The sequence below is a fragment of the Neofelis nebulosa genome, chromosome 15 (assembly GCF_028018385.1).
Source record: "Neofelis nebulosa isolate mNeoNeb1 chromosome 15, mNeoNeb1.pri, whole genome shotgun sequence".
Taxonomy (NCBI): domain Eukaryota; kingdom Metazoa; phylum Chordata; class Mammalia; order Carnivora; family Felidae; genus Neofelis; species Neofelis nebulosa.
Genome location: NC_080796.1, coordinates 31,379,331 through 31,397,821, shown reverse-complemented (window position 1 = coordinate 31,397,821; position 18,491 = coordinate 31,379,331). Strand labels below are relative to the sequence as shown.

General features: G+C 44.9%; 2 protein-coding genes across 5 annotated transcripts in view; one reads left to right on the top strand and one right to left on the bottom strand.

Moving 5' to 3' along the window:
- The window catches only part of LAMC2 (laminin subunit gamma 2), a 58,224-nt gene extending 47,245 nt beyond the window's left edge, over window positions 1-10,979 (top strand). For both annotated transcript variants that reach the window (XM_058702136.1, XM_058702137.1), the window contains exons 17-24: window positions 630-779; window positions 1,256-1,400; window positions 2,050-2,199; window positions 2,707-2,821; window positions 4,354-4,553; window positions 6,488-6,646; window positions 6,740-6,839; window positions 9,236-10,979. In XM_058702136.1, coding sequence (XP_058558119.1) covers window positions 630-779; window positions 1,256-1,400; window positions 2,050-2,199; window positions 2,707-2,821; window positions 4,354-4,553; window positions 6,488-6,646; window positions 6,740-6,839; window positions 9,236-9,489 — 1,273 coding nt within the window. In that variant the 3' untranslated portion in view covers window positions 9,490-10,979. The remainder of the gene's footprint in view (window positions 1-629; window positions 780-1,255; window positions 1,401-2,049; window positions 2,200-2,706; window positions 2,822-4,353; window positions 4,554-6,487; window positions 6,647-6,739; window positions 6,840-9,235) is intronic.
- Window positions 10,980-13,961: 2,982 nt separating this feature from the next.
- Window positions 13,962-18,491, bottom strand: part of NMNAT2 (nicotinamide nucleotide adenylyltransferase 2) — a 164,821-nt gene continuing 160,291 nt past the window's right edge. For all 3 annotated transcript variants that reach the window (XM_058702139.1, XM_058702138.1, XM_058702140.1), the window contains one exon: window positions 13,962-18,280. In XM_058702139.1, coding sequence (XP_058558122.1) covers window positions 18,178-18,280 — 103 coding nt within the window. In that variant the 3' untranslated portion in view covers window positions 13,962-18,177. The remainder of the gene's footprint in view (window positions 18,281-18,491) is intronic.

The following is an 18,491-nucleotide window of genomic DNA, read 5'->3' as shown; positions in this document are numbered from 1 at the left end:
GTACCAGGCGGCTCCCTAGTCCTAGCCTGACTAAATCCTACCACCCTGGTGAAGTGGTTTGCTCTTAGCAAGAGTGCTCAGCAGGGTGGCAAGGCTCAGTTAATCCAGATGGAATTCAGCCAGTGAAGGGGGCCGGTTTGTGTTTTTGTAGCATGAGCTCCCTCGAGTTTGTTTCTCCTTTAAAATCACTTTCTAAGCTTGTGGGGGACTTCTACGGACAGGCTCTGCCCCCTTCTGGAGGAGGGTCCAATGTCGAGTGGCAGCAAGAGTACGGGGGTGTGGGTTCTGGATGAAATCAGACCTAGGCGTTTCTTGCGGCACAGAAAAGCTTATAAACGTAGTATTTTATCCGCCCGTTTCCCCCACCACCCCGGACTGCTCGCACCTGTCTCCACGCCCCGCTCCCCCTGGTTCCACCATGAACGGAAAAGATCAGCAGCCACGGTCTAAGATGTGGGCTCCATCTCCAGAACACCTTCAGATCCCCTCATTCCGACTAACCTGGATCGATTACGTCTGGCGTTTCTAGCCAAACTAGCTCCTTTACTCCTCTCCCTTCATTCAAATAGAACACCTGAAGGAGGCCCTGTGCTATGAAAACTCAGATTCTTTGTTTTCAATCCTTTCAGCCATGTTGGGTCAGCAGGTAACATGGAGCGGCTGGTAAGAGAAACCGAGGACTATTCCAAACAAGCGCTGTCGCTGGCACGCAAGGCTCAGCGGGAAGGAGGTGGAAGGGGCAGCCTGGAGGGCTCTGCGGTGCAAGGCCTTATGGGAAAGTAGGTTTCAACGGGTCCTCAACACGGGTCAAGATAATCTGCATCCTTCTGTGGTGTGGTGCAAACCACATGCGAGGGGCACACCATGTTTGGTTAGCAAATAATGCTAAAGGACAAGAGGAGTGTGTTGATTTGGGGGAAAGGACATGCCTTTACGGCTGGAAGAAAAGGGTGATTAAAATTTGTGTTTTGAGAGACTGCAGTACTTGCGGGAAGTTGTGGTTGAAGGATGTGAGTAAACCCATCTGATGGCATGGAATGTAGAAACGTTATCAAGGAGTGGGAAACTCGGGCTGAATTCTGATTTAATCTGTATAAACTTCAAGGTTTATGTTTAGATCATGGAGAGGGACACATCTGGCACATAACCTCATTTGGTTCTTCTGGTAACTCCAACGTCCATACTTTTTACACGACAGGATGAATGTTTGCTTTTAATAGTGGGTTCCTCAAAGTTCTTTCTCCCCACCCTGCAGGTTGGAGAAAACCAAGTCCCTGGCCCAGCAGCTGTCCGGGGAGGCCACTCAAGCTGACATTGAAGCAGACAGGTCTTATCAGCATAGCCTTCGCCTTCTTAATTCCGTGTCTCAGCTTCAGGGAGTCAGTGATCAGTCTTTTCAGGTGAGGGCATGTACTGATGTGCTTGGTGGACAAAAGGGCCATAGTGCTTGCTTCTTCTGGGGTTCCATAATCTCAAATCATTCAGCTTTCCCTCCATATGGACCTTTCTTGCATTGTATTAGGGAGTGTATTTTCTTGTTAACTATTTCCTTGTTCTTAAACCCTAGTCTGCCTCTGAAAAAGCCTTAGCCCACATTCTGAAGCTGCTGGCTGATAAGAATTTTAGGTCTCTTCCTTTGTTTTGGGGACTACTGAAACCTGTGGGAAGTTACCATGGATAAAGCTTGGTATTTACATTTGGGTCCAAACCATAGTACATCTCTATGTACTGCCATTCAGAAGCCTTTTGTTCTTCTCAGAAGTTTTACGTTGTTTCTGTCATCAATTCCTTTAACTGTCACATAGATTAAGATTCAGCTTTCTACCTATGCAAAAAGCACTCACCATGATTCCTACAACATTTTCATGCATATGTAAACATGTGAATTTTAAGAGACAAAACTTGTCTGATGCTGCTATCGTTAGCTATATTGCTTCATTTCTGTTAGATTTTGCAGTTATTCTCAAACAATGATGCCAGCTCCTAAGAAGGCTGGTGTGGTGACTGATAGGCCGAAAGTCAGACTCCTTCATTTCTTTGGGCTTACAGGTAGAAGCAAAAAGGATCAGACAAAAAGCAGATTCTCTCTCAAGCCAGGTGACTAGACGTATGGAGGAGTTCACGCACATGCAAAGCAATCTGGGAAACTGGGAAGAAGAAACCCAGCAGCTCTTACAGAACGGAAAGAATGGGAGACAGGTATCCTTTTGTTAATTCACTCAACAGCCAGGTAATGGATGCCTACTGAGTGAATAAGTATGGCAAGAGGAACCACAGAAAACTCTCTGAAGGTCATGGTATCTTATAGATGGAGTAACAGACAACTTGATAGAATTCATTTCCACCCACTGGCTCAGCCCTCAAACCTAGGAATTGGACTCAGGCCTGAGTTCAATTTTGGTCCAGCTTGTTCTACTAGCTTGGCTTTAGGAAGTATCTAGAGTATAAGATTAGGACTTGCAAAACTGTACTTGTCCTTGATGGTAGACAAGTTTGTGACTGTTCTCTATATGGGATTTGTTGTTAGGTTATAGAGTTCACTCTGTCCCAGATTGTGGAGGGCTTTGCAACACCCCTAGACTTCCTGGTGAATCGCAGCACTCTGTCGTCATGAAGCGTGCCAGGGTGATTCTGCTGTTCTGCCAGGAATACTCTTCCTCAGTGTAGGTTACATTTACTCTAATCTTATTCTATGCCTCTTTACAGAAATCAGATCAGCTGCTTTCCCGTGCCAACCTCGCTAAAAGCAGAGCCCAAGAAGCACTAAGTATGGGCAATTCCACTTTTTATGAAGTTGAGAACATCTTGAAGAATCTCAGAGGTAAGTATTTCATGGGTCAGGTCACTTGACTAGGTTAAAGGTAGAACCATGAATTTATCTTGAATCCATATGTAGCTCTCTAAATGATACATTGGGATATTGACATTTAATAAACTTCTAAGAAAGTATTAATATTGGATGTAGCAGAAAATTTGGCTTGATGGCCAAAGGCTTGAGTTCTGAATTTTGCTGGGCTGACTGCTCGGTGCTGACTAGGCAAAGTCACAGCCTTTGCAGACCCTAAGGTCTTCTCTTTTAAAGAGAGAAGGTTGAATTAAGTGATCTCTAAGGTCCTTTCACAGATCCAGCATCCTACTACCACAGATATTTTTCCTTTTCTTTCGTAACCTGGCTGGTTCCAATGTAGTATTAACGGCACCTGGATGGCTCAGCATTAGGGGCACCTGGGTGGCTTAAGGGTCCGACTTCAGCTAGGGTCATGATCTCACTGTGGGTTTGAGACCCGCCTTGGGCTCTGTGCTGACAGCTCAGAGCCCGGAGCCTGCTTTGGATTCGGTCTCCCTCCTACTCTGTCCCTCCCTAGCTGGTGCTCTCTCAAAAACAAACATTAAAAGATTTTTTTTTTTAAGTGTAGAATCAACGTGGTTGTTTTGTGGTGATAGAGCAAGCTTTGTCACTATATCTAGATCCCAGGAAATTTGTGTTTGTGCCTTGTAGAGGTTTTAGGATTTCAGGTTTCTTTACTAACTTACAAAAAGAGAAAACATGCCTAAAGTCTTGGGATTTTCCTCACAGAAAGAGCCTCTACTCCCTCTATCCAGCCTCCAACTATCATTGGTAGCTTAGGTTTAAGGCTCTGGCTTGAAACTTTGGGCTTCAAAGATTCCACCTGCTTTCTGGGTGCCTGTGTGGCTCAAACATCTGACTTGAGCTCAGGTCATGATCTCAGTTTGTGGGTTCGAGCCCCACGTCAGGCTCTCTGCTTGAGCTCAGAGCCCGCTTTGGATCCTTGTCTCCCTTTCTGCCCCTCCTCCACTCGTGCTTGAGTGCTCGCTCTCAAAAATAACGTTAAAGATTCTACCTGTTTTTGACCTACTTTAGGGTTTTAATACTCTTGCAGTGGTGGGGACCAAGTACAGGCTGATTGTCAGCTTTTCTAAGAACTTGATTATGGCTCTTTCAATGGGTCCTTTAAGATACTTTCTGCTAGATAAGGAGCCACAACTTCCCCTACTTTTGCCCCCAGGCAGTAAGAACACTCTTCCTGGAATTTTTCATGAAAACTTTAGTCCCATTCACCTTCATTTGTAAGCTTTATAAGCCATTAAAAACATTTTTGAGGTTTTGAGTTCTTAGAGTGCAAGCAGGGGAGGGATAGAGAGAGAGGTAGACACAGAATCTGAAGCGGGCTCCAGGCTCTGAGCTGTCAGCCCAGAGCCTGCCTCGGGGCTAAAACTCGTGAACTGTGAGACCCTGACCTGAGCCGAGGTCGGACGCTCAACCCACTGAGCCACCCAAGTGCCCCTAGAAGTCACTTTTCATCTTCACGGCAATATTTTCTTGCCTTTCAGAGTTTGACTTGCAGGTTGAAGACAGAAAAGCAGAAGCCGAAGAGGCCATGAAGAGACTCTCGTATATCAGCCAGAAAGTTGCAAGCGCTAGTGACAAGACTAAACAGGCAGAAGCAGCCCTGGGCGGTGCTGCTGCCGATGCCCAGAGGGCAAAGACTGCAGCCGGGGAGGCCCTGGAGATCGCAGACAAGATAGAACAGGTAAACAGAAGTCGAAGTGTAGGCTGGCATTAGAAGCCCCAAACGCAAGAGTGGCGTAGGAAGCCAGAGAGAGAGAGCGAGAGCGCGCAGCAGGCTCACTTTTGATCCCTACAACTTAAAGTCCCGTTGGGGCCCATAGCAGCCCCAGATCCACACAGGTACCTATCACAGACTAAGAATCTGGAGTGCTCCCTATCTGCAAGAGGACAAAGGCAGAATTGAACATGAGAGAAACGTAACGCCTGGGAGGAGACAAGAGGCCCGAATGGGGCGTCTGTCTCCATATTTATGGAGCTCCAGAGATACTACCCACGTGGTGAACGTGAAGAAAACAACACCTTACACGTGTGAATGAGGAAAAAACAATCAAACAGTAATCATTAACTTGTGGGTGTAGGAAGCAAAGGGTCTGGGGTGGGGGGGGGGGGGGGGTAAGTGGTGTTTGTGATTGAGATACATCAGTATATTGGCATCAGTTGGAAGGTAATTTCCTGCAGGTGATATAACAAGGTACTCGTGATCCCATTACAATACCTCGCTGGCTAACCTCGGGCGTTTTCGCCACGTGGCGGTGGCTTTCCGCCCTAAGCTTTCTTCTAACCCGTTTATGTAAGTAGAACCTGTCTCCCCACAGGTGCCCCTTTTTGTTGATTGAGTCACAAGGCTGTCTCTGAAAGCTGCAAGCTTCATTTGCAGCTGCCATTTTGGACCATACCATGAGCAGAGCCATCCAAGATATATGTATATATACTTTTATCAACTATTGTATTAGCTTCCCAGAGCTGCTATATGAAGTACCACAGACTAAGTGGCTTAAAATAACCGAAATTTATTCTCTCGCCATTCTGGAGGCTAGAAGTCAGAAATCAATCTGAAATCATTGAATCTGCAACAACCCTATTTCCAAATCCGGTCACATTCTGAGATACTGGGGGTCAGGACACCAACATATCTTCTTGGAGGACACAGTTCAACCCCATTAACAACTATCATCGATGTTTGATCCAAGATTATGAAATTCTGGAGTTCTGCATCCCTTATCTCTATTTTCTATGTCTAAGCACCACATATCCTTTCTCCCCCACTCCCACAATGTACCAGCACTGTGCTTGGTGCTGGGGATATGGAGATGAGAAAGAGCTAGTCCTTCTCTTCAAGGAGCACTTGGTGCAATGGGGAGAGACAGACTAGTTACACCACAACCCACATGTTAAATGCTATCGTAGGAGCTGTGCTTTCTCGGCTGGATGAGAGCTTCTTATGTCTCATTTAAGCATGACTTCTAAAAAGCTTCTGCAGCTCTAGAAAGCCCAAAGGGAACTTTTAGTATCTGGACTATTTGACCACTTGGTAATTTGTAAGAATAATTTCTAATTGTAAGTCCCTTGAGGGGAGAGACCAGTTTCATGTGCCTCTCTTTATATAGCTTCTAGCACGCAGATAACTGCAATTTGATGCTTAACAACAGCTTATTGATAAAGGTACTGATAAACTTTGTCCTAATAGAAACAAAAGCACAGCTGTAGCCCATTCATTCTCTGCACCTCAAACTCAACTGTCTCAGGGATCCTAGTAAAATCACTGAAAAGTCTGTGGCAGCAAAGAACTATGACAGGAAATGATGTGAATTTCTCACCCTCTGAGTTTTCCCAAATAGTTTTTTATTGTGTTCACTTTTTGGTGAACATTGACTTGACAGGGAATCAGTGTTTCACTCCTGACCCTCCTAGGACCTACAGCCAGACCCTCAAAGTAACTTGTTTCAAGCAGAGCTTGGGGAAGGGTGTGTCTGCAAGTCTGACTGTTCCATTGTTCATCCAACTCACTCCATCAGGGCCTGGCTGCAGCTGTGTTTTTTCCGTATTTGTTTCTGGGATGTTTTTGTGCCTCACCCCTGTATCTCCTCCCGTCCCTGGCTCCCTTTCTTCTCCCAGGAGATAGGGAGTCTGAACTTGGAAGCCAACGTGACAGCAGATGGAGCCTTGGCCATGGAGAAGGGACTGGCCACTCTGAAGAGCGAGATGAGGGAAGTGGAAGGAGAGCTGGCAAGGAAGGAGCAAGAATTTGACCTGGATATGGACACAGTACAGATGGTCAGTTTCCATCGTTTTCCATGGGAGATCCCTTTAAACTTGCTAATGTGAGAGACAGCCTTTCAAGACTGGTTTGTATTTCTTTTTCTCCAGGTAATTACAGAAGCCCAAAGAGTTGATAACAGAGCCAAGAATGCTGGAGCTACGATCCAAGACACCCTCAACACGTTGGATAGCATCTTAGATCTAATGGGTATGTGGAGTATCCACAATCTTCCAGCCCCATGCTTCAGGGCTTCGCCCAGAAAATTAGCTAGACCTAGCCCTGATGAATGGAAGTCTGATACCCTTAAAGGGTATTTGCTTTGTTTCCACACCCAGAGACTTTGGGCACATGACTTTACATCTTCTGGATTCTATTTTAATGTCTATAAGATGGGTCATTGAGTACCTATTGCCCTTGGAGGTGAAAGTCTGTAGGTCAAAGATCTGGGTGTCTTTAGAGAAGGTGTATTGAGGCTCAGAGAGGTTAATCATGTCCCTCAGATCACATAGTAAATTGTGGAGGCAGTATATTCAACCTTCACAGCTAAAGAGAAGACTGGACAGTTTGACAGTCCTGCTAAGGGTTCTGGCCTTGATCCTGAGCAGCTAGTGGACACTTTAAAGCAGAGTAATAACATCATCACTGTATATTTCAGAAAGATCACTAAGTGGAGTGCAGGAGTGAGTGGAGGAGAGCTTGGAGGTGGGTTAGACAAAAGGCAGAGTGAGACCATTTTGGAAATGGTGGAAGGAGTTGAGGAGGAGGTGGCCAAGCCTGAACTCTGATACAATAGTGGTAGTAGTAGTGAGCGGGGGAGATTCTCCCAGACTGTGAAGTCAAGAGTCACTTGCTGATTCTGCTGTTTGTCCCTCCCAACCCACAGTTATACCTTGATATAAGCAGGAACTTGACCTGCCTGATTGATAGTCTGGAAGAAATGTGAAGATAGTAGGGACAAGAGATACTGCAAAATTTTCGGATAAAATAGATTTAGTGGCACAGTTTGGCAACAATTCAGGTTTGCCCACAGTATTCCTCCCCCTGATATCGAACCCTCATTTGGCCTGATTTGTCGGGGGCTGCAGCAGATAGGGAACGAGGGATTTGATCATGGATTCCAGCCACATTCAGGGAAAGGTTTGGTTTTACCTTTTCAATTCGGTAGGACAACTCGAAAATCTGATTTTTCTGTGGAGTAGCATCCTCACCCTGGCAGATCAGTATTGCCTGTGTTGTTATACTAATGAGTCTGCTTTGTAGTCCCATTAGCTCCAAAGAGTAAATACCCTCTGAGGGTGAAAAAAACACAAAACCCAGTTCCCCAGTGGAGATATAAGCAGCTTTGTTTAGTGTTCTGAAAAAGGTAATGCAACACACAGGGCCCTTCAAGAGAAAATGAGAGCGTTTTACCAGGTGCCAGGCACTATGCCAGGTGTTCTCTGGTCATTTAAGCCTTTTTGAGGTCCTGTGAGGCAGGTTTTATTATTTTTATTATTTTATTTCACAGAGGAGTAAACTGAGGCTCAGAGAGGTTGATAAGTCCCACGGATCACATAGTAAACTGTGGAGGTGGGATTTGAACTGAGGACTCTTTGATTCCAAGGCTCCTGCCCTTTTTGAGCAGATCGTCCTGCCTCTCCGAGGACATGGTTATTTTGTTCCCAAGCTTACTTAACTTTCCCAGCATGTCATAGAACCCGGAATTCTGGAATTCTCCCCTGCTCCGAGGTGAAGGTCTGATCTACCAGATGTACATTTTTGTTAGGGTGTTGTTTCTCCTGTTTGCTCTCTGGAGTCCGGGAACAGTAACAGCTTAATCTCTAGGTGTAATAAACTCAGGCAGTCAAATGCTCACACCATGGCTCAGATATGTGAGGCAACCCGACCTTGAGTTTGAATTGACCAAAGGCCACTCAAACCCTTTCCACATTAAATAGGTTTGACCAGGTGCCCTTCCTGCTGACATTAGTTTTAGATTATTTATGGGTGAAACATACCTCAACAAATATGACTACATTTAATATTGGAAATAAACTAATAACTAGCCAGATTCCCACTGTTTCAGGCCAGAATGATAGCTTACATCACCTCCTACCAGCTGGAATCTATCCCCAAAATGTCAAAGTGTACCTTGGCCTCTTTAAACCCCAAACCCAGCCAGTTTCTAAAGGTCTTCTAATGGAAAACAGCAAGATATTTCCCAAGGGATAGTTCAGTAAACATAATTTGGAGTTGATTCTGATCCTAGGGTGAGCTGTGTTGGGCAGACACCTTGGACAGTACTCAGTCTCCTATGACCTTCAGCCTTCGTCTTTTCAGAGTGTGAACTTGGCCCTAAAGTGAAAGAAATCCAAGCTTCATATTGCTTCACTATAGAGTTCAGAGGCTTGAACTGGGCAGTTCATAACTAGTAACTAGGCTAGAGCTCTCAGAATATTTTCTATATTATTCCCAATGTAAAATAAGCCTTTTAAAGGCATGGCATACCATTTTCTCTGGGCAGGTGGAAACAGGTTTTAGTTAAGGGTGTAGAAGGCCCTTGTGTGTTCAAGGAGATCTAATCACAGCTCCTATATTAATTCCTTTCTCATTCCCTAAAATAGACCAGCCTGGCAGTGTGGATGAAGAGGGACTGATCTTACTGGAGCAGAAACTCTTCCGAGCCAAGACTCAGATCAACAGCCAGCTGCGGCCCTTGGTGTCAGAGCTGGAAGATCGAGCACGTCGGCAGCAGCGCCACCTTCGTTTGCTGGAGACGAGCATCGACGGGATTCTGGCTGATGTGAAGAACCTGGAGAACATCAGGGACAACCTGCCGCCAGGCTGCTATAATACACAGGCTCTTGAGCAACAGTGAATCTGCCATAGAGATTTCTCAGCTGAGGTTCTTGGGATACAGACTTCAGGAGCCATCTCGTGTGGTTGGGGTGGGATGGAGACACTTGAGCATGTTGAATGGGCATGCTCAGGTCAACTGAACCTGATCCCATCCCTGAGACCTTGGCCAGATAAATGTCTTATCGCACCAGTGTGACACTACTTGCTTCCTGATGCTGGGCAGTGAGGCAAGTAGCACTGGGTGTGAGACTGGTCAAGGGCCCGGACCCCAAAGGGTAGACTGGATGGAAGGGCAAGCTGCATGGGCAGGTGTTTGCCTTGGGATAGTCACACACTGAGTCCTGGAGTATGGACAGTGTATGGAGTATGGAGTATGCTGCTGGGCTATAGTCAGCTTATTCTGTGAGTAATATGACCAAAGGAGAAATATTTTTACTTTGCCCACCCATACAGTTCTTCCTAATGTCTGAACAGAGAGTGAAGTCCAGTCACACTGTGGCCAGTGAAATACTATTACCTTGTAGTGTCCAACTACAAGCTTCTCATTGACCAGAGTTCCTCCCACTTACCACCCAGTTTGTCAACATGTCGTCTACTTTCAAGCTGGGAGAAATGAGCAGTGGTGGACTGAGAGGCTGTAAGGCTGGTCCATTTGGAGCAACGGTGCCTGTTTGGGTCCTGCCACCTTCAGTTTCTTCTGGGGCCTAGAAGTGCCATCCTTTCTCCAGTGACACCATGGCAACTTAGAGACTACTTTTTTATTCAAGCACTTCTGACCAGCAAACACTGGGAAAGTATTTACTTTTGGGTTTCAAAGTGATAGAAAAATGTAGCTTGAGCATTGAAAGAACTACAATTATCTAGAAGATTTGTTAGTCCTAATTCAATCCCGCTTTTCAAACACTAAAAATTATGTGTGTCTACGTGTTTTATTTTCTCATTCCCTCTCCCTGTAGCAGAGAATGTTTCTACTCACACTTGAGCTGGGTAGGCTCCATCCTTCATCCTTCCATCCATCCATCCCTCCATCCATCCATCCTTACAACATATATTTATTGAGTACCTACTGTGTGTCAGGGGCTGGGGTACAGTGGTGACGTAGTCTCTGCCCTCACAGAGTTGATTGTCTAGTAAGGAAGACAAACATTAAAAAAAATATATTTAAAATTACAACTATTGTTCATCACAAGTAGTTTTTATTGCAATAACCCCCTGGTTGGCAACCTCATTTCTCAACAGAACATGTTGCAAGACACTCCCATGGGGGCACTTGGGTTTGGCAAAGCTGGGATGGGTCTGGGTTGTGCACACTGCTTTGCATTCCAGCCATCACTCCTCCCCTTTCCACATCTGATTGCAACAGACTGTTGAGTCATTATGACACCCCTGGGAATTGCTGGAAAATCCAGAGACACTTCCACCTCGGCTTGGAAGACATTGGTGCAGCCTTGCCTCTATAGCTCCTTGGCTTTTCATGGATGTGTTTTTAAATAAAGAACAATTCTTAGATGCCTGTAGTCAGTTTCTAATTTGTCAAACTCTAAGCCTAAGATGGAGGAACCAAAACAATAGAAACCAAAATGTCACAGAGCCATGGGTCCTAGAGTTTGTATTTTTCTGAACATCTTGTTTTGCCATTTCCAACCATGAGAGTACTTTATGAGATTTAATTGGTGCTGTCTCCTAAGCATAAAGAAGGACTTCTTTCTGGAACAACCTGAGCAGAGTGGGGTTATAATTAATATTTTTGCCTTTCTTCCTTTGGCTATGAAATTAAGGTAAAATCAATAGTTTGTGGTATATTGTCATGCTTTTTAATAAATTAAAATCTAATAAATTAAGATCCTGAATTGGTCATCTACCCAAATGGCCAGGGAAAAAGATTCTGCTCCAGTCCACATTAATCCCTCAAATTCTGACAGGTCTACTCACTTAGCTTTACCTTCTGTAGAAGTGAATTTATTATCCTGTCTTGGCATAGTCAATCACATGTCTTATAAATCTCTCACTGTAACTAACAACTAGTACCCAGGAAATGTGTATGTATTACTTAGATTAACTACTATATCACATCGACCTAAAAATGTATGTAGCTCAAACACAATAGACTTTTTTTCTTGCTCTAATAACGGATAGGTAGCAAGTGGACAGGGTGACCCTCTACATAGTCATTCCAGGGACCCTGCCATTTGTAACATGTGACTTGCAAGGTCGCCTTGGGACTCATTTCCATTCCAGTGAGTAGAAAAGGAAAAAGACATGGAAGTGGGAGACACCTGAAAGGTTCTGTGTGTCAGGCCTGGAGGGGTTGCAAGTCACTTTCTCTCACATTCCATGGTCCAGAACCCAGTTTTAGAACCATATCTGAATTGCAAGGGTCTGAGAAATAGAGTCCCTTGGTAGGAGGCCATGTCTCAGTGACAATCCTACACTATGAGAGGGAAGAATGCTTTGCTAAGTGATTGGCGTCTGTCTCTGCCAAGTATGAGATTTGGCAGTACATGTTCCAGGGAACTTGCTGCGGGATTCCATTAGTTAATACATGCAATTATAGGGGCACCTGGGTGGCTCAGTCAGTTAAGTGTCCGACTTCAGCTCAGGTCACGATCTCACGGTTTGTGGGTTTGAGCCCCACATCGGGCTTTTGTGCTGAGAGCTCAGAGCCTGAAGCCTGCTTCAGATTCTATGTCTCCCCCCCTCTCTCTCTGCCTGCTCCCACTGTCTCTCTCTCTCTCAAGAATAAATAAACATCAAGAAAAATACATACAATTATAAAACTATTCCTCAATGGGATGAATCATTAAGAAGGTCATAGAATGGGAGAGGATTCCTGAGTAGAGATGGGAAGTGGAAAAGTGACTCATATGACTCCCTTGATGTAGACATGATTCCATCATTTCTGTGGACCTGACAAACTGTTCCTAAGAAGAGAGAAGGGGTGTGTGGCTGAGAGATAGCCTACTCAGGACTTAGCCTCTGTTAAGAGTCTTGTCCTGACTCTGCCAGATTAAGGGAGCTGTGTTTCCTGGTTCTGATCAGTATTTCTAATTGGTACTGAAAACTCTCTTGTACTTCTTCCCTGAGAGTTTTCTGATTAACTGCGCTGCTGGTAGACTATTACACACATCATCATCTACTTTGACTCACAGGGATTTCTGTTTGGAGATGTGGGTAGGAATGGAGCTGCCCATAGACTATAGCTTCTTAGAGGATGTATTTCTGATCTTATCCCAGGATGTGGTTTCTTGTCAGTACTCTTGGGAGGCCAGAAAAAAGGGGTAAGAAGATACTCAGTAATGTCCATTGTTTGGAGTGAGGCTCAAGGACCAGGAATATGTTTATTAGGTCTTCTTTTAATGTTTTTACATGGTCATGGAAATGTCGTGGATTCTCACTATGGTCCAATTTTCCCACCTGGAAAGTAGACATTAAATTTTTTTTTTTTTTTTTTGCTTGGACTACACTATGGACTACATGGAACTTCCTAAGAAATTCTAAGCTCTGAAGCTTACTTATGGGTCATAAGAGAAGAAATGTGTAGGTACATGTATGTTAGTTCATAGTGAGTGCATATTTTTTTATAAGTTCATGTAAGTTAGCAAATTAAACCAATGTTTATGCCCAATTTTAAACCAAGCTTTCAACATTACATACTCTCAGGACACAGAAAAAAATGGTTTCGGTTTGTGGCCAAAATAACAAATGTAAACACAAGTAATCAATTTACAAGGCATATCAAGCATCATTATGATGTGCCACCAAACCCAGATGGATACACACAAAAGCTAACTATTCCCAATCGTAAACAGTAACAACAAAACACATAGTAAAAACCAAAATGATTTTTTTAAAAAATCACAACTAATCTGAGAAACAAGTGGCTAAGCCCTAAATAAGGGTCCTAAAGGGGAATTGCTATCTTACCTTCTGAATCACGACTGATACTAGCTAATGACAATCACCATTTAGATCTATATCAACACACAATATGTGTTACAACTACACATGAAATAAGGACTAATAGAGCAGAACTGAACAATTAACAAATTATTCATTTTTTTGCTTGTTTACATTGCCCAAATCGAGAGTTTAATGATTTGTCTTAAGATCTCTTATACCAAAAGTGAGTTATTTGAGCTGAGTTTTTACAAATACATTTTTGTTTTAAAAGAGCTAATTTCATTAGGGAGCCAAAGCTAACCAAGATGAGACAATGCAGATTAGGTAGGTTCTAAGATCTGATTTTTTTTTTTAATTGAAAACTCTTAGGCATAATTCACAACTTTGCTAATTATCCTTCCCTGCTTATGATCCTTGGGTATGGCTGTATATTCTTTCATATTACACATGTGACATCAGCTAAACCGGGCAGAAAATCTCTGCTCTAAGAACATTTTTGCAACTGTTGGCTCCTGTCAAGTAAGACTATGACAAAAAAGTGATTAATTCTGCAGCTTACAGAGAAGATTCTGGACAAAGACACAATACGAGTATCGTTGTCTTATTTATTAACGTAATTGAAACATTTCGCTGATAAAACTTTTGTCCGTGACTATTCTAGCAACAAAATTTTACTCAAAATATTTCACTGTGAAATGGTGTCGCAACTTTAATGTAGTTTTTATTAATGAATTGATTTTCATAAAGCAAATCTTACTCTCAAAACGGCAGACTCAGCGACCAAAAGTGATTCAGAAAAAAAGCTTCCCCCTCCCCACGCCAATCCTTGAGACCGTTTGGATCAAACTGAGTTCTGGCCCTGGGCTAGACTGAAGGGAAAGAGTGTAACTCATTCCTAAGTAACTGGAACAAGCTAATAGGACACCCCAAACTTACACGACAAAGAAACCACGTGAAGAATTCAGTTCACTGGGCAGCTATAGGAAGGTGCAGACTGGATGAATCGGACCACAGTGCTATTCCTCGGGTATCCTAAGTGGAAGAGCTACAAAATCAGTCCCTGTTTCCATCCTCCCCATCTCACCTGTCGGCCTTCCTGCAGTAGCCTTGGGAGAGATCCTGAGCTTTTCATATTCTACGGATTTATTTTTGCATTACTCTTTTGATGAATGGAATATAATAACATGCTTCTCTCTCTTAGTCCCCTAAAGTGTGTGTTTCTATCAGTCGGGGAGAGTAGATGTGGGCTGTTAAAATACAAGTCATGTCTCCTCGTAATCCTCTGCCTTTTGCTGCAGTTTGATTATTAAGTCTCACTTTCTACTTAATTAGAACAGCAAGTTCTTCTTTCTGAGAAGCTGAAGCATGAGACCAGAGAACGCTGGGGAAAGTTGGTCAAGTGGAGATGGAAGAATAGATAGCGTCTCTAGAAGCTCTAGCTCTGGGTTTCAGGCACTTCAGTAAGAGACTTTCCTCCCCTGTTCTTATGTACATTCAAGGAAAATGAAAGCAAGAAGGCCCCAGAGACTGCCTGGGGTTGGGGGTGGCAAATGAGGTACCAGGTAGCAGCACAGAACCCCCCAGAGGGCCACTCCTTGAGGTGAGAGTCACTGGCACAAAGGGTTTCCCTCCTGCCTGTTCAGCCACTTTCAGAAGAGCAAGAGGGATGTTTTTCATCGATAGGCAGGAAATGAGGCTCCTGACCTCTCTGTTAACATGATCATTGTACCCCATGCGTTTCTCAAAATCTCTGAGCCATGCCAGCCTTGAGTTGGCCTTTGTAGGAAGAAGTGGGACCCCAGAGGGGGAAGTCAGGGCCTAGAGGTCATCCTTGTGGCACCCGGGGCACTACTTCAAACTCTGAGTCATTCTAGTGGCAGCCTTTGCAGCATCACAGGCACAATGTCCTGCCCTGGACTGAGATAGGGGCTCTGACCTCCCCCTAGCAAATGAAGAATGGGGCAGGTTGGAGAATGGACAATTCTACCCAAAAGGAAATTCACATTTCCTTATATTAAAGAAAAGCTATTTTAATACAATCCCTGTGATCCACCAAGATAAGATCTGCCCCATTTCATTCCAGACATCTTTATTGCCCCTGTTGTTTCCCTGCCTATCCCCACATAGAGTATACACAGCCAGCCCAGTTCCCTATCATGGGCTGTAGACCAAATGGGACTTGATCACAGAGCCCAGCAGAGTAACAGGGTGCACCAAAGAGACAAATGACGTCTGGGTTTTCTCAGATGTGCTTATGTAGATCCTCATAATAAACTCTAACCATAGAGAAACTCCACATCCTTAAAAATGCCATGTTGCCCTAGGGAATTCAGTTCCCTGTTTTCTTTTCCTGGATTAGGACCGTTTTGCCCAGAAAAAGCCTCTTCTGTGTCTCTCTCTCTAGTATCATCTTGAACATTCCAGGTCTTTCTTAGCCTTCCATAAAGCAATCCTTTCTTGGATTCAGTGGGTCACTTTTTGGGATTTCCTCTAAGTTGTTGAGATCTCTTGATTTCTAAGGGAAACCTAGCTATGGCCTTCCTCCCTCCCTCAGGACTGCCATATACAATGCCCTATATAGGAGCACCTGGGTGAGACATAATTTAAAAGAAAGATGCCAGATAAAGGCTGAAAAGTGTAGAAACCACATGCTACCTGGTCAATATCATGGGGGAACTAGAGGGACAGAGAGAATGGGGTGGGATGACCTAAGGGTCAGGGAAACAATATCCTTTTGCCAGGCTCTACACTTGCTGTGTAACCTTGGGCCAGCCATTTAATCCAGTGGATCTCTGCTCCCTCATCTTTTAAAGGAGAATGTTGAATTAACTAATCTCTGAAGTTGTGGGGGTTTTTTTCCATTTATGATTTCATGAGCCTTAACCAAACACCGAAACCCAGGATTAGAATCTTCATTCCCTCCTCTGGAGATTATTTTCATAATCCAAGAGGAATAACACCCTCCTAGATGATGCTGTAACATGCTCTTCTGTTGAATCCTGTTCCTTTTCCTGGAGGCCATTGAAGAATGTCACAGATGTGAAATGTGTGCTGAAGAATGGTGTCCCTGATGTCAGCTCACCCCTCCCGGACCATAACTGGCACTAGATTTTGATAAAATTATCCAGCTCCTTGGAGACCCATTCCATGAAGACAACCAGAAACCCCAGAGCCAGAGACTAGATGAGAGACACAGAGCATAAGAGAATAATTTTCTTTTGGCTCTCGAAACAGGGCCTGAATGAGACCTGAACAACTAGAACAGTCTGTCAGAACTGTTTCCAGGAGCAGCAGACAAGGTAAGAAGTTAGAAAAAGAATGAAACAATTTAGTGGCTCTTGATGCCCTCCCTGCCATGACCTCTGTTCTGTGAACCCATTCCCCTGCCAGACACGTTTCCTCAGGCGATGAGTGTGCTTTCTGGGCTCTGCAGGAGATATGAGTAGCTCAAGAAACAAGGCCGAAGTAGTGTGTCTCCAGAAGAAACTGACCTCAGGCACCAGCTATGTCAGCACAGCGAGAGTAGGTGAGAGCCATCAATTCCATCAGGGCAACAAGTTGCTCTCTCCTTGGCCATCCTGGACTTCTAGCACGACAAAAACATCTCCCAGCCAAACAGGCAAAAAATAATTCCAATTAGCAAAGATCTCTAGGGTTGAGTGAATTCCTAGCATGTTTTATTTCAGAAATGACTGCATTGGTAGGATTTGGCTTTGAATATGTGATTCTTTTTGGAGGCAGGGATGTAGCTAGCTATGACCTCCAAGGGCTTAGGTGGTGACCTGAAGCTTCCTTGGAAATGCTGGGCTGGCAGGGAACCCACTGTGCCATCAGTCACAGTCCAAATGAGAAACTGTACAAATGCCACCAGGATATGACGATAGACTGGCTCCGTGTGATCACAGGCCCAGAGCATCAGGAAAACGATCTTCTAAAACAAAGGAAACAGACTCAAACTCTTCTGAGAAACCCTACTATTCCCAGATATGCCTCCCAGGTTTCAGAACCTGGAAGCCTCAGTCCCGACCCTAGACTGTTGCTGTGTGTGGGTGTATGGGTGTGGAGGGTGTGAGTGGGTGAGTGGGGGAGGGAGTGTTGGGAAAGTGGAGGCGGCCTGGCCTCCTTTACCGGGTGTGGCCCTCACCCACATACTGAGCGCTGAGGCTGGTTACAGTGTCCGATCAAAAGGGAGGTTAACCCCACAGGAATGCATTGAGACTACAAACATAAAGAACCACGCAAACGGATTTCATCCAAATTCTATGAGGAGTGAACAACAAAACAAAACCAAAAAAAACCCCCAAAAACCAAAAACCAAACCAAAACAAACAAACAAACAAACAAACAAACAAAAAACCACACCAAAAAAACAAGAGCAGAAAGAAAAAAAGAAAAGAAAGAAAAATAGCCCTTCATGGTAAAGGGCATGCTGGGAAGGCGAGAGCCAGAGCCGCCTCCCCAGAGCATGCTGGGAGGACGGGCCCTGGAGCCGCTCTCTAGAGCATGCTGGGAGACAGATACCAGCACATCTCTAAGGACTGCACTCCCCCCAACTCCCACCCTATTCCCTCACCCACCCCCGACCCGGAGACTAGAGGAAAGTCTGTCCAAAGATGACTGCTGAATAGGGTGTGCCGTGGTTCTCTGCAGGCCCCCACACCGTGGAGGGTTGAGTCAGCAAGTGGGGAGAACAGTCAGGATGAGGAGACGGAGCAACAGAGAGGAAAACGGGGGGCTGACAGAGACTGGAGGGGCCAGTGTGTTGGCGGAGGACGAGGGGAGAGTGGAGCCCAGCGCCGTGTGGCTGCTAGCCCGAGGCATTGATGTACAGCTGGCTCTTGAGAATGTAGTCGATGACCGGCTGGGACAGGTAATCCACGACATGGCCGTCCCCGTGCTGCAGGGCCAGCCTGGATGAGAAGAGACGGTCGTCAGAGGACACCCTCCCTGCAAGGCAGGAGGACTGGCCTGCCCCTTCTCTATCAGAGGAAGGGTTTACCCCACATCCCGGTGTCTGCCTCTGCTGGGCTCCATAAATGGCTTCCCTATGCGGGGGAGAGCTTGCTTGTCCCAGGATCCCTCCCACACCCCGGTGACTCCATTTCACCCTGGCTCTGCCAT